Here is a 15,847-nt window from a genome sequence, read left to right as displayed (position 1 = left end):
CAACCAAGGACCCAAGATAGAGGGAAAGAGCCCTGGGAAGCTCCTCACACCTCCCCTGGCTGGAGTGAAAGTGGCATCCCTGCCAGGAAATGAGCCAGCAGCTTCTGGCCCTTTCAGGGCCCCTTCGTGTGTAAGTGATGCCTGAAATGTGAGACCACAGCGCCTCTATGCAGAGAAACCTGAGCAGAGGACTGTGCAGCCGGATTGAAGGGCTGGGAACTCACCGCCTCCTGCTCCACCTCTCTCCCAAACTTCACCAGCCTCCACGTTCAATCTCAAACAAGCCAAGGAGCCTCGGCTACCAGGAAAGGAAGCCAACCACCATGAGAGCCCCAAAACACCCCAGGCCAAAGGTGTCCGTGGATGAGCGAGCCTTGTGAGCCCTCCTGGGGGCTGACAGAGCCCTGCGGACCATGAGCCATCAGCTGAAGGGCCGAGGGGAGGAAGGTGAGCTTATCCTCATCTCTGCAGAGCCCCTTCCCAGGTTTCCTGGGCCGCAGGGGGCAGGGAAGCAGACGGGATGTTTTGCGGGATCCAGGTTTGAGTTGCAGGGCCTGCCACTTGCTTGCTGAGCAACTTCAGTCTGGTTATCCAAACTCTCCCTGCCTCATCCATGAGCAAAGGCAGCGATAGCCTCCTTGAAGGGCTGTTGGAGGGATTAAAAACAGCCTGTGCCTGCTTTAAGGTTGAATGACAGAGGCCATCTGTGCCCACCGGGCTCATTCAGCCTCCCCTGCCTTGGTAACAGTCACCTTTCCTTAGCAATCCTCTCCACAGATTTCCCTTTCTCTCTGTGGTTGTGGAGATGTTCTGACCTCACGAGTTTCCAGGGTGCCAGAGAAATGTCAGAACGAGGGCCCCTGGAGCTTGTGGAGCTAAACAATTGGAGCCCAGATCCCTCGGATAGGGATCAACCTGCTAAGGGTCCTTGTGGTGAGATGGGCAGTGTAGGGAAGGGCACTCTCCAGAGGTCAGCCATTCACACCTGTTCCATCTCTTACAGGAGGAGGTGGCACGAGGGGGCAGGCAAGGAGTGGCTCTCTGGGCACAGGTGAGAAGGGGTGAGGTATCCTGGGGAGCTGAAAGTCTAGCCATCCACTCAACCTTCTCTTCCACCCTCCTGCTTCCTGCCTTCCCCCCACTCACTGTAAGGAGCCCTCCCAAGGCAGGTATAATAGTTTAATTGGGGAGGAGGTCGAGGGCTGCTCAGAGAGGGCCTGCCCTCAGCCCCGAGAGTCAAGGGACAGGCCCAGAGTGAGTGACACTGAGTTGAGCCTCAAAGATCAGTGAACATTCACCAGCTTGTGGGGTCGGGATGCCATTCCAGGCAGCCGGTAGGGAGTGAAGCCAGAGCTCACACCCTGACTCCAGAGGACAAGCTCTCACCCTCACAAAGTGCCAGCAGCAGTGGGTCACCTTCCCATCTGAAATGTGGACACAGCTCCTCTGTGAGACAGTGAGAGGTTTACCCAGAGGGGACAACCTGCTCCAGGAGGAGCTGAAGTCACAGGTGGAAAGCCCTCCAATGCCATCAGGGGAGCTTGAGCCACACCCAGGGGTCAGGCATCCTGCACTTCAGGTCAGGAGACATGTGGTTATGGTACGTTTTCTCCTCCTTGCATCCCAGGCAGGGCCCTGCTTGTAGGTGAGGAAGCAGAGTCTCAGGAAGTAATGGACTTCTTGGGGGAGGATGTTGGGAGAGATTCCCCTCCTCATTCCCAGGAGAAGAACATGTCCTGACCCCATGCTGGCACACGGAGCATAGGGGAGCTGGCCCCAGGATCTACCCCATTGCATCTGCCAACCCCTTCCCTCCTGCACCTACTACTCACCACTACTTGGGGCCTGAGCCCTTGGTGAGGCAGTCCAAAATGGGGTTGGGGGTACACCCAAGAGCAGGGTATATAGCAGAGCTATGACTCTGGGCAGAGAGAGGCTATGGAGGCACCACGCATCTCAACACTCCTTCCTGCCCCCGGAGCTGCCACATGGCCGCTGTCCCTCCTCCCCACCCCACCTCCTCCCTGTCTAGTCTTCCCATCCCTCCAGAGTGTCAGGAGCGAGTGTGAGAAAGAGCACAGTATCCCGATGGGCCTGGATGAGGCCCTCTCCTCATGGAGGGTCCAAGCCCTTGGTAACACTGTGTTGATACCGGTCTGGTCCACATTCCATTTCCCTGCTCTCTTCCGATTTCTGTCCATTCTCCTCCCATCCCGACTCCCCCTCTGCCCCCCTGAAGAGGTGGGCCTTGTGGGGGCCACCTGTGGGCAAATGGTCCTGCAATGCAAAGTCATTTTGCCTAAAACACAAACCTTTTTCTACTGAAATATGCCACATACACATCTCTTCCCCCCCCCCCCCCTTGCCATTTTCCCTTGTGCAGAGAAAAAAGGAATTGAGTCAAAATTTCCACTTCAGGGATGCCAGTGGTCAAGGCATGCAGTGAAGTTAAATAATGGGAATTCATTCAATGAACTGGAACCCAATTACATAAAGATTTCCATTTTAAATCTCCTCTGGAGTGACCTCTGAGGGACCCAAATCCTACTCCTTCAGCTTCTGTTCTACAAGAAGGAAAAAATATGTCTGAGAACACAAAGTGTGTTTCTCAAAATAATTACAATTTTTTATTCCATCCATCAAAAAAGAGGGTCAGAATTCTCCCTTCTCTTGTATCCTTTGGTGAACATACTTAACTGTGAGGAACTGGAGGGTGAGCCAGACCCACTAGGTCTCCCAGCTTCTCTATTTTCCTTTCAGCCTATTTTTCGTTCTGAATTTTTCACTTGAGTCAGGTGCATAAACGTGAGGAGGCCTGTTAAGTGTGAGTGAGTGCATTCAGGGCTTGGAGGTCTTCCTAATGTGACAGCTGTTCTCCTAGCTCCTAAATTATGCATTATGTGAAGTCTATTGAAAACTGACTATGAAAGAAAAACGGAAGCAGCTTGCTTTCTGTGAAAAAAAGGTTAGAGAAGACTGAAAGGCAAATTCTGGCTTGCTTTCCACATGAATTTCATTCAGTTGGGAAATGAGATTACATTAGGAATTACAGTTTGGAAAAAATTTATGAACCCTCTAGTTATGTCTACAATGCTTGGAAGAATGCCTGGGACAGTTCATTGCTGAAGAGAAAACCACTTCTTAGCTAACTGAGGATACACAGTTCAGAAGAGAACACAGACATATATGGACTTTCTTATCCAGTCTTTTCAACCAAGACTGGAAGCAGTCTTGGATGAATCATTAATCCCTTGCCCCCCTGTCTCTGTTCCTCTGCCCTCTCTGAGAGCAGAGCTCAGTTCTAGAACTCTTCCCTGAGATCACAGCTGTGGTGACACACACTTTTTCACACTCCTTCCCACATCTTTGGAAAGAGTAGATTTGTTTCTGTCCAAAGCGTTGCCAAGCACAGCAAAGAGCATCTGTAGGACAAACCCATCTTTCACTGGCCAATGCTGACCAGCTTCCTAACTTGATGAGTTATTATTACACCTAAACAATTTGTTGTCACATTGTCTTACCCAAAACCCTCTTCCCCTAAGAGGTGAGAAGGAGAAGAGGTTAGGGCAGGAGTGGGTGAAGAAAACCTTCCTGCCAAGCATGTGATTGTCTATCTTTGAGTCTGTAACTAGCACTCGGTACTTTTCAGTGTGTTTACATCAGGTGTCTCCACCCTCAGCAACTTCTTCAGTGCTGCTGTCATGATCCTTTGATGTGATCATATCTGGTAGATGCTCCAGAGTTATATTCTCTCCCTGCAGATTTCCCCCTGCTCCCACAGGTATGCATTGCTCTCTGGGCAACCTCCTCTCCCCATGCTCCCTGCCGCAGCATCAGTCATAACCAAGACTCAGCTCTGCCCTGGTCACCTACACCTCCAGACTGCTTGGCCTTTCCACTGGGGCCCTTTAAACCCCCATTTCCTTTGTCCGGAATCTGCCCACTTTACCACCAGCTCTCTATTTCCACCCCTTTCATCTCTTGACAAACCCTTGTTCATCCTTCAAGATTCAGGGAAAACATGAGTTCTTTGTGAAACATTTTCGACCATCCTAGCCATAATGCATCACTCTTCCTCTATATTTCCAAAATCTTTTTTCCTTCTTTTTAAAAGATATTTACCTAAATTATTGTCAAGAGCTGGCTCCCTAAATATCATCAACACAGTCTGTTGATAAGACAAAACTGATTTAATGCTTACAGCAAGCAAAGTCTTGACAATATCTCACAGAAGGAAAATAAGGTCAGAATTTATTAAGAAATAAAAGTTTGGTTTAGGATAGGACTTTCAAAATGAGGGCTTAATTAGGATTGGGTAAGAATCACAGTATAACAGTCCACAACAAACAGCAAGGCCAGGATTTTGAATCAAAGCATCAAAAGGATCTTAGGGGGCAAATTAGAGTCTGTGATGCTTTCTGCTGAAGAGCTGATGGGTGTCTGAGAAAATTCTATAATGAGCAATCAAGCCATTTTCCAGGCAGTATATTCCTGGAAAAAACAGTCATGCTAATGAAGACAGAAGCATAGCACAATGTCATCTTCATACAGACACTAAAGTGTAGTTTGATTTCTCTGTGTCCAGGCTGAGTGTGAGGAAATGGTTTCAGTTCTTCAGCCTGAATTGAAGGACTAGCCACTAATAGCTGAGAGTATCAGCCCAGATCTTCACTACTGTTTAAGGTGTCATAATTGTGTGTCAAGTATCTGCTGATGGTCCTTTCAACCTGTGTGTCTGTCGGGTTTTCCAGTTCTTTCTGATGGAGGACGCTTTGCTGGATCATTTGACACACAGCAGCTGTGCAACAGCTTCAAAACTCTGGATTAAGAGGATTGTGGCCAGAGTTTGTATAGCTCACTTGTCAGGCAGGAGCCAAGTGCTCAGACTGAACAAGAGAACAGATCTCATGCCCAACATGAGGAGGAGTCCACAGAACTATACATGGGGCCGTTAGGCGTGTTATCCAGCTTTATGATATCTTCATTTACTTCCTGGATCTTTTCAGTAATGTTCAAGATCTCTGAGTGGTCTGTAGGAATGTGAGTACAACATTCTTTCACATAACCTCTCATTCTGAACCTCTCCAGAGGTTCCAGTCTTGGTGGCACTCTATGAGTCCTATAGCTTTCCCTCTCTGTGTTAGCATGTAAGGTTCATCGTACTATCTGGGCTTCTTGTAAAGTATGAAATGAAGAGTTCTGAAGAGAGAAGAGAGGAATTCAGAATTCCTATAGAGTAGTTAGGGTTTCAGTTCTGGAATCAGGGCCACTGTTTGTCCTTTTTCAGTGAAACTACCAACTGATCTCTTTCCTAGCAGACAAACCAATGGGCCAAAATGGACCTTGGGTAATGTCAGAGGTGATCTTAAGAGTAGGGATTAGTGTACCAATGTAACAAGTTCCTGTCCAATTTGTGGGTAGCAGCTAGTAGACTTCTGTGCCAGATTCAATACCAGTCATTGGGAGTCACCCACTAATCTGGTTTTGGCCAAATATTCCTAAGGGATTATCAAATAATGCTGTAAAATTTTGACACCATTCATGAAGAGTAGTCTGGTGTCAGGCAGTGAATTTTGTAGTATCAAAGATCATTGGCTGGGGGGGGTGGGGAAGTGTGAAAAGAAAAATGATATATCTTAACTTGTAACATCTATGAGTGTGAGATACTCCCCTGCCACCACCTGTTCCCTGATCCCCTTCCAAGTTCTATTTCAGTGAAAGTTCAGTTGCAAAGACTAGTTATCACAAAAGGACCCCAAGTATTGTTTCCACAGAGGCAGGATTTCTGGCCACTTTGCCTGCTGTGGAGTTTGCCAACTAAAAAGTGAGTCCAACTACCTAGGAAATAAACTGATTCTTTACAAGGAACTGGGTCCAAGCAAAGCTGGTTGGTTCCCAAGAGAAGCTGGCATTTTCACCAGTTCATGGGTAGATTGTAGCTGATATGAGAGTCATGGGCTTCCCAGGTAGCTCAGTGGTAAAGAAGCCACCTGAAAAATACAGGAGATGCAGGTTTGATCCCTAGGTCGGGAATATCCCCTGGAGGAGGAAACGGCAACCCACTCCAGTGTTCTTGCCTGGGAAATCTCATGGGGACAGAGGAGCCTGGAGGAATATAGTTCATGGGGTCACAAAAGAGTGGGACATGACCGAGCGTCTAAACAACAGCAACATGGGAGTCATACCAAGGAAGGATAAGGATGCAAACAGCAATATTAGAAATAGGGATTATAAAGAACACAGTGAAATGTAGACTTAAGTCTACATAAGAGGAGTGGAACATAGGTAAAGGAACAGAAAGCCGAGGAGCACAGATTATAAAGTAACAATCTGGGATCTTGTGCCACGGATCTTGGGCACAGCTGTCTACGTCCAAAGGCTGTCTATTTTAGGATGTTTCCTGAGAATCCTCAGGCTGAGGTCACCAGTAAGGGCAGTCTTCCAATAATTTGAGGATGGTTTATGTCTCTTGAGTTGAAGGACATGAATCTAAGAATCAAACTGCTTAAGCATTTCATTACTGTGCTAGTTGTTAACAGTACCTGACAGAGTCCTTCCAGACAGGGTTCTGAGAAAGTAGAAACCTCTACAAAGTTTTCTTTGTAGAAAATAGAAATTCTGGCCCACAGCTGAGGTTTCAAGGAAGCTTTGGGGATACAAATAGTATCTGGAGATAACAGAGACGTAAAATGGCTAGGTTAACTTTTAACCATCAAAAGTGAAATAGTTCATAGCAATAATGAAATTGACAAGGGTTTGGTTGCTTCCATAGCACACAGAACAAACACAGTTAAGGCAATCTTTGAACAAAATATCTATAATGATTAAGTATGTTTTTATAGACAATGAACGTTATGTCCGATTTATAGATGGTTGAACAGATAAAGATATGTCTTTATAGATAAAAATATCTTGAAGTATAATACACAATTTAAAACATATACACACATACCAAGACATACCAAGCATATAAGAAAAATATTTCAAGATTATATCAAGTAAAGAGATTTTGTAAATTTGAAGTAGGTCCTAAGCATCTGTATTTTAATGAAACTCCATAGGTAAGGCTGATGTTCATCTCCAGTTGAACACTGGAGGCAGATGAAACACTGACCTTAAAAAGTTAGATTCAAAATTTTAAATTGTTATCAAATAAACATCTTAAATGATAACTGAATTGTGACTGATAATTATAATACTGCCTAACAGGAGAAAATCATCACCAGGACTCTGATTAATAGGAACAAATCATGGCAGAAAAGTCACTGACAAATCTCTAGGAGCAGCCAGTAGAGCATACAATTGCTGAAATATTTATTAACATTTGACTTTACCAGTTTAACCTAGAAAAGTCTCAGCATCTGTTCTGATTGACGCCTCTTCCCATGAAACTCCAAATAACTCCAGTAACATATCAAATAACCTTAATTGTTTCTGGTACATCACTTTTTTAGGAAATGGAAGAGCAAATCTCTGTGACGTCCCAGGGCCGTCTGGGACATCACAAAGATACTTTTAGATACAAAAGATATGCTGAAAGTAATTTTACTTCATTTTACACTTCCAAATCAGTCTTAGGAAGAAAAATGAAATAAAAAGTTTTCAGATTTGATGGGAAGTCCCTGGTGATCCAGTGGTTAGAACTCAGCACTTTCACTGCCGTGGGCCCAGGTTCAATCCTTGGTCAGGGAACTGAGATCCAGCAAGCCACGCAGTACAGCCACACACACACACACAAATAGGATTTGAATGCAAGATAGGATCATGGGTGCCTTGGAAACAGTATTTGGCTATTTAGTTGAAAGTGACAAAAAGACTTCAAAAATATATATATACTTAGAAGGTAACGTGATCACCTACAAGAACCTTAGCACTTTCAAAAATAACAAAGATTTTTTTTCCCCTAAATAACCAAAGCCATAATGAAATCAAGACAAAACACAGATAATTATTGTGGGAAGACTCAGAATCTCTGCTATATAGGCAGATAAGTGATGGGAGGATCCTTTATATTGTAGACGAAGGCAACAAACAGTAAACAATAAAAATAAACAGAAACAAGCCCATCAAAATTGAGCAGATTTTGTTAGAATTTTAACATGCTTAATAGCTTCTCAGACTCATTATTTACTCATCTGTAATCCGAGGCCAATAAAATTCACTTTCCATGAACCTTCTCTTATTTTCTGTATCCATTCAGGTTTTACCCTTCACCATGCTCCTTTCTCTCTGCAACAATCTGTCATTTCATTTTAGGACAAACATATTCCTTTTCCCTTAACAAAAGTACATTTCTTTACTTTACATACAGAGTTGTACCTTTCTGTCAGAACGTATCATAGTAGAGTCTCACTGAGTTATAACCCTTAACTGAAGAAGCTTTTGTTTCACAAAACAAGCTGGGAAGATGGAGACTTGTCAGGTGTCACACATCGGCACTTTAGATGAGCAGAACTCATGAGTACACATAACACAACTTTATACAAACTTAACCCACACATAATTTTCAAAGGGAAAGGAATGTACATGTTCATTTATAGACACGAAGCTATCTCTTCTATGTAGCATATTTTTTAAAAAGAAGCAGAAGTATATATACTTAAAATGATGGTGATGTTTAGTCACTAAGTCCTGTCCAACTTTTGCACCCCCATGGACTGTAGCCTGCCAGGCTCCTCTGTCCATAGGATTCTCCAGGCAAGAATACTGGAGTGGGTTGCCATTTCCTTCTCCAGGGGATCTTTCCGACCCAGGGATTGAACCTGGGTCTTCTGCACTGCAGACAGATTCTTTACAGACTGAGCCATAAAGGAAGCCCATACTTAAAATAATGCTTAGCAATCATGGACAGAGGAGCCTGGCGGGCTATGGTCCATACAGTCGTGAAGAGTTGAACACAACTGAAGCAATTTAGCATGTAGCACAATCAATGTTTTGGAATTCCATCTTATTTAGAATGAGCTAAGCATTCAATGAATATTCATTAATTCCCCTTAATATCAGTCCAAAGTTTCAAGAGACCTATAGATCTTGGAATTTTTTAAATAATTAATTAATTATATTTTTGGTGCTGGGTCTTTGTTGCTGCCTTCAGGCTCTCTCTAGTTGCAGGGAGCAGGGGCTACTCTCTACTTGCAGTGCACAGACTTCTCATTGTGGTGGCTTCTTCTTGTTGTGGAGCACTGGCTGTACAACACACAGGCCTCAGTAGTTATGGATCATGGGCTTAGTTGCCCTGCAATATGGGGAATCTTTCCAGACCAGGGGCCAAACCCATGTCTCTGCATTGGCAACCCCTGCACCACCAGGTAAGTCCTAGATCTTGGAAATTAATCTTGCAGCTGGGATACTATAAAATATAAATACTATTGAAATCAAATGTTCATAATAATGAATCAATTTAATTAAGCACAAATTTAGGTACTTCATAATTTTAAACATGATGCAGAAATAATGCTGAAAAAACGAGGTCCATTGGAGGAGTGAATGACAAACCACTCCAGTGGTTGTCTCAAGAACCCCACAAACAGTATAAAAAGGCAAAAAGGTATGACACCGAAAGATGAGCTTCCCAGGTTGGAAGGTGCTCAATATGCTGCTGGGGAAGAGTGGAGCGCAAATCAGTGAACTAAAATGGACAGGAATGGACAAATTTAATTCAGATGATCATTATGTCTACTACTGTGGGCAAGAATCCCATAGAGGAAGTGAAGTAACGCTTATAGTCAACAAAAGAGTCTGAAATACAATACTTGGGTGCAATCTCAACAATGACAGAATGATCTCAGTTCATTTCCAAGCGAACCATTCAACATCATGGTAATCCAAGTCTATGCTCCAACTACTCTAATACCTAAGAAGCTGAAGCTGACTGGTTCTATGAAGACCTATCAAGAGCTTCTAGAACTAATGCAAAAAAAAGATGTCCTTTTCATCATAGGGAATTGGAATGCAAAAGTAGGAAGTCAAGAGATACCTAGAGTAACAGGCAACTCTGGCCTTGGACTACAAAATGAAGCAGGACAAAGGCTAACAGAGTTTTGTCAAGAGAGCATGCTGGTTATAGCAAACACCCTTTTCCAACAACACAAGAGATGACTCTACATGCGGGCGTCACTCAATACCAAAATCAGATTAATTATATTATTTGCAGCTGAAGATGGAGAAGTTCTAAACAGTCAGCAAAAACAAGACTTGGAGCTGACTATGGTTCAGATCATCAGCTCCATATAGCAAAATTCTGGCTTAAATTGAAGAAAGTAGGGAAAACCACAAGCTCACTTACATATGACCCAAATCAAATCTCATATGATTCAGTGAAGGTGACAGATTTAAGGGATTAGATCTGATAGACAGGGTGCCTGAAGAACTACAGATGGAGGTTTGTAACACTGTACAGGAGGCAGTGACCAAAATCATCCCAAAGAAAAAGAAATGCAAGAAGGCAAAGTAGTGGTCTGAGCAGGCTTTATAAGTAGCCAAGGAAAGAAGAGAAGTGAAAAGCAAGGGAGAAAGGGAAGGATATACCCAACTGAATGCAGAGTTTAACATGAAAGCAAAAATAGATAAGAAGGCCTTCTTCAATGAACAATGCAAAGAAATAGAGGAAAACAATAGGATGGAGAAGACTAGAGATCTCTTCAAGAAAACTCGAGATATCAAACAAACATTTCATGCAAGGATGGGCATGATAAAGGACAGAAACAGTAAGGATCTAACAGAAGCAGAAGAGATTGAGAAGAGATGGCAAGAACACACAGAAGAATTATACAAAAAGGTCTTAATGACCTGAATAACCATGATGGTGTGGTTATTCACGTAGAGTAAGACATCCTGGAATGTGAAGTCAAGTGGGTCTTAGGAAGCATTGCTGTGAACAAAGCTAGTGGAGGTGATGGAATTCCAGTTGAGCTATTTCAAATCCTAAAAGGTGATGCTGTTAAAGTGTTGCACTCAATATGTCAGCAAATTCAGAAAACCCAGCAGTGGCCACTGAACAGGAAAAAGTTAGTTTTCATCCCAACCCTAAATAAGGGCAGTGCTAAAGAATGTTCTAACTACCAGACAGTTTTGCTAATTTCCCATGCTAGTAAGGTTATGCTCAAAATCCTTCAAGCTAGGCTTTAGCAGTACTTGAATCAAGAACTTCCAGATGTACAAGCTGAGTTTAGAAAAGGCAGAGGAATAAGAGATCAAATTGCCAAGATTTGTTGGATCATAGAGAAAGCAAGGGAATTCCAGAGAAACAGCTACTTCTGTCTCATTGATTATGGTAAAACCTTTCACTGTGTGGATCACAACAAACTGTGGAAAATTCTTAAAGAGATGGGAATACCAGACCATCTTACCTATCTCCTGAGAAACCTGTATGAGGATCAAGAAGCAACAGTAAGAAACTTACGTGGAATGGACTGGTTCAAAATCAGAAAAAAGAGTACAAGTCTGTATATTGTCACTCTGTTTAACTTCTATGCAGAGTATATCATCTAAAATGCTGGGCTGGATGAATCACAAGCTGGAATCAGGACTGCTGGAAGAAATATGAACAACCTCAGATATGCAGATGATACCACTCTAATGGCAGAAAGTGAAGAGGCACTAAAGAGCCTCTTGATGAGGGTCAAAGAGGAAAGTGAAAAAGCTGGCTTGAAATTCACTATTCAAAACACAAAGATCATGGCATCCAGTCCTATGACTTCATGGCAGATAGAAGGGATAAAAGTAGAAGCTGTGACAGATTTTCTCTTCTTGGGCTCCAAAATCACTGAAGATGGTGACTGCAGCTATGAAATTAAAAGACACTTGCTTCTTAGAAGGAAAGCTATGACAAACCTGGACAGTGTATTAAAAAACAAAGATAGCACTTTGCCAACAAAGGTCCATATAATCAAAGCTACATTTTTTCCAGTAGTCATGTAGGAGTGAGAGTAGGACCATAAAGAAGGCTGAGTGCCAAAGAATTGATGCTTTCAAATTGTGGCGCTGGAGAAGACTTTTTAGAGTCCCGCGGATATCAAGATCAAACTAGTCAGTCTTAGAGGAAATCAACCCCTAATACTCATTGGAAGGACTGATGCTGAAGCTGAAGCTCCATTACTTCGGCCACCTGATGTGAAGAGCTGACTCAATGGAAAAGACCCTGATGCTGGGAAAGATTGAAGGCAAAAGGAGAAGAGGGCAGCGAGATGTTGGATAGCATGGATAGCATCACCAACTCCATGGGCATGAGCTTGGGAAAACTCCAGGAGATAGTGAGGGACAGGGAAGCCTAGCATGCTGCAGTCCATGGGATCGCAAAGAGTTGGACACAACTTAGTGATTGAACAACAACAGAAATAATGCTAGCATATTTAATCAATGAACCAATTTTAGTTTAGGAAGAACCTAAGTAGAATAAAGCTGCAATATTGTATTATATTTAATGCTGAAAAATCAAAGAAGACATATTTGTTCTTATTAAGCCAGAAGTATTAAACTAATTCCCCTGGAGTAGGAAATGGCAACCCACTCCAGTAATCTTGCCTGGAAAATTCTATGGATAGAAGAATCTGGCAGGCCACAGTCCATAGAATCACAACGAGTTGGACACAACTCAGTGGCTGAGCATGCACACACGTGCATTAAATTAATTCATTTGCCAAATGCTTATTACTTCCTAGGATTTTTTGGAATATTTAATTTATATAAATACATTGATATCTTACGGACCAATCGAATGAGCTCCTTTATTTTATCATTACTCATTCACTCATTTATGACTGCACTGCATCTTCAGGGCTGCTTGTGCACTTTCTCTTGTGGTGCCTGAACTCTAAGGCTTGCAGACTTCAGAAGTTGTGGCTTACAGGCTCTAGAGAGCAGGCTGAGTAGTGATGCACAGGCTTAGTTGCCCAGCAGCAAGTGGAATCTTCCCAGACCAGGGATCAAACTCATATCACCTGCATTGGCAGGTGGATTCTTAACCACTGGACCACCAGGAAAGTCCCTCCTACAAATTTTAATAAGTTTTATTTTCATTTAAATTTAGTTCAAAGTATTTTAAAATTTCTCTTCAGACTTCTTTATCCCATATGTTATTTAAAAGTGTTTTGTTCTATCTTCAATCATTTTGGTATTTTTTAAGTGATCTTTCTCTTAGGGATTTTTAATTTAATTCCATTGTGATCTGACAGCATATTTTGAATAATTTCTATTCTTTTAAATTTGTTAACTTATGTTTATGGGCCAGAATGTTGTCTATCTTGGTAAGTTCTTCAAGAAGAGTGTATGTTCTGCTGTTGTTGGATGAAATTTTTTATAAATGTCAACTCGATTCACTTGATTGGTGGTGCTGTTCAGTTCAGTTATGTCCTTACTGATCTTCTGCCTGCTGTATCTTTCAGTTACTGGTAGATGTGTGTTGAAGTCTCCAGCTGTAATGGTGGACTTGTCCCTTTCTCCTTGCAGTGTTATCAGATTTTGCCTCACATATTTGGGTGCTCTGTTGTCAGGTGCATAGATATGAGAGATGGTTATGTCGTCTTGGAGAACCAACCTGCTTATTAGTTTTTTTACACTTTTTATTTGTATTGGGGTATAGTCAGCTAACAAACAGTGTTGTCACAGCTTCAGATGAACAGCAAAGGGACTCAGCCATACATATACATATATCCATTCTCCCCCAAATCCCCCTAATGCCCTACTTTATCCCTAGTAACTTTCCCTGCTCTGAAATCTGTTTTGTCTGAAATTAGTACAGTTATTCTAGCTTTCTTTTGGTTACCGTTAGCATATTTTTTCTCCATTCCTTTACTTTTAGTCTATATGTGTCTTTATATTAAGTGGATTTCTTCTAGACACATATAGTTGTCTTTTTAAATTCACTCTGACAATCTGTGTCTTTAATTGCTATATTTACACCATTGACAACATTTACCATATTTGTTGCTGTTTTCTATTCATTGCCCTTGTTTTTTGTTCCTATTCTTGTCTTCTACTCTTTTTTCTGCATTTTGTGGTTTTGATTGAGCATTTTATATGACTCCAGTTTCTTTCCTCTGTAGCATATCAATTACACTCCTTTTTCACTTTTTTTTGGTGGTCGTAGAGTTTGCAATATACAGTTGGGACAAAGCCAAGTCCGCTTTCAAACAAAACTATACCTCTTCTTGGGTAGTGCAGGTACTTTATGACAGTGTTCCCAATTCCTTCTCTCATCTCTTTAACACTGTTGTCATTCATTTCACTTACCTATCAGCTATGATCATCTAATATATTGTTGCTATTATTATTTTAAACAAACTCATCTGTTAGATTAAAAATAAGAAAAATAAAATATTTTACATGTCCTTTGTTCCTTCTTAAGTGCGCTTTCTTTATGACCTATGTCATTTTCTTTCTCTCTGAAGAGCTTAACATTTTTTGCAAGGTAAACTGACTCAACTTTGTCTGAGAAAGTCTATTTCTCCTTAATGTTTGAAGAATCATTTTGTTTACTACAAGATTAGGCTGTGGGGCTTTTTATTCTTTTAAAATGTTTCACCTCACTCTCCGCTTCCTTGTGTGGTTTCTGAAGAGAAATCTAATGTAATTCTTATTTTTCCTCCTCTATAGGTAAAATGAGTTTTTTTCTTCCTCTCTCTGGCTGCTTTCAAGATTTTCTCTTTGTCTTTGATTCTCTGTAGTTTTAATACAATATGCCTTTATATTGAAGCATGTTGGCACTTGTTCTTCCTGTTATTTTCTGAGCTTCCTGCATCTGTGGTGTGGTGGTTGTCATTGATCTGGGACATTTTTCAGCCATTATTGCTTCAGATAGCTCTATGTTTGTCTCTCTTCTCCTGGCATCCCCATCACCCTACATTACACATTTTGTAACTGTCTCACAATTCTTGTGATATCCTGTTCTATCTTTTTTATCCTTTTTTCCTCTTTGCTTTTCAGTTTGGAAAGTTTCTATTGATGTATCTTTCACTCAACTGATTTTTTCCCTTGACTATGAAAAGTCTACTACTGAACACATCAAAGTTATCCTTCATCTCTGTTACAGTGTTTTTTGTTCTTATCATTTCCTTTTGATTCTTTTCAAAAGTTTGAATATCTCTGCTTATATTCAGTTCAGTTCAGTTCAGTCGCTCAGTCGTGTCCGACTCTTTGCAACCCCATGAATCGCAGCATGCTAGGCCTCCCTGTCCATCACCAACTCCCAGAGTTCACTCAGACTCATGTCCATCGAGTCCATAATGCCATCCAGCCATCTCATCCTCTGTCATCCCCTTCTCCTCCTGCCCCCAATCCCTCCCAGCATCAGAGTCTTTTCCAATGAGTCAACTCTTCGCATCAGGTGGCCAAAGTACTGGAGTTTCAGCTTTAGCATCATTCCTTCCAAAGAAATCCCAGGGCTGATCTCCTTCAGAATGGACTGGTTGGATCTCCTTGCAGTCCGAGGGACTCTCAAGAGTCTTCTCCAACACCACAATTCAAACACATCAATTCTTCGGCGCTCAGCCTTCTTCACAGTCCAACTCTCACATCCATACTTGACTACTGGAAAAACCATAGCCTTGACTATACGGACCTTAGTCAGCAAAGTAATGTCTCTGCTTTTGAATATGCTATCTAGGTTGGTCATAACTTTTCTTCCAAGGAGTAAGCGTCTTTTAATTTCATGGCTGCAGTCACCATCTGCAGTGATTTTGGAGCCCAAAAAAATAAAGTCTGACAGTTTCCACTGTTTCCCCATCTATTTCCCATGAAGTGATGCGACCAGATGCCGTGATCTTTGTTTTCTGAATGTTGAGCTTTAAGCCAACTTTTTCACTCTCCTCTTTCACTTTCATCAAGAGGCTTTTTAGTTCCTCTTCACTTT

The 15,847-nt window shown here is 42.1% G+C and overlaps 1 protein-coding gene across 1 annotated transcript in view; it reads left to right on the top strand.

Annotated features, from left to right (window-relative positions):
- Nucleotides 253–15,847, top strand: part of TMC2 (transmembrane channel like 2) — a 99,784-nt gene continuing 84,189 nt past the window's right edge. The window contains exons 1-2 of the mRNA XM_018057442.1: nucleotides 253–447; nucleotides 1,004–1,051. Of these exons, the coding sequence (XP_017912931.1) occupies nucleotides 414–447; nucleotides 1,004–1,051 (82 nt within the window). The 5' untranslated portion in view covers nucleotides 253–413. The remainder of the gene's footprint in view (nucleotides 448–1,003; nucleotides 1,052–15,847) is intronic.

Source organism: Capra hircus, chromosome 13, assembly GCF_001704415.2.
Source record: "Capra hircus breed San Clemente chromosome 13, ASM170441v1, whole genome shotgun sequence".
Taxonomy (NCBI): Eukaryota; Metazoa; Chordata; class Mammalia; order Artiodactyla; family Bovidae; genus Capra; species Capra hircus.
The sequence above is the reverse complement of the archived record's forward strand: the minus strand, read 5'-3'. Positions and strand labels throughout refer to the sequence as shown.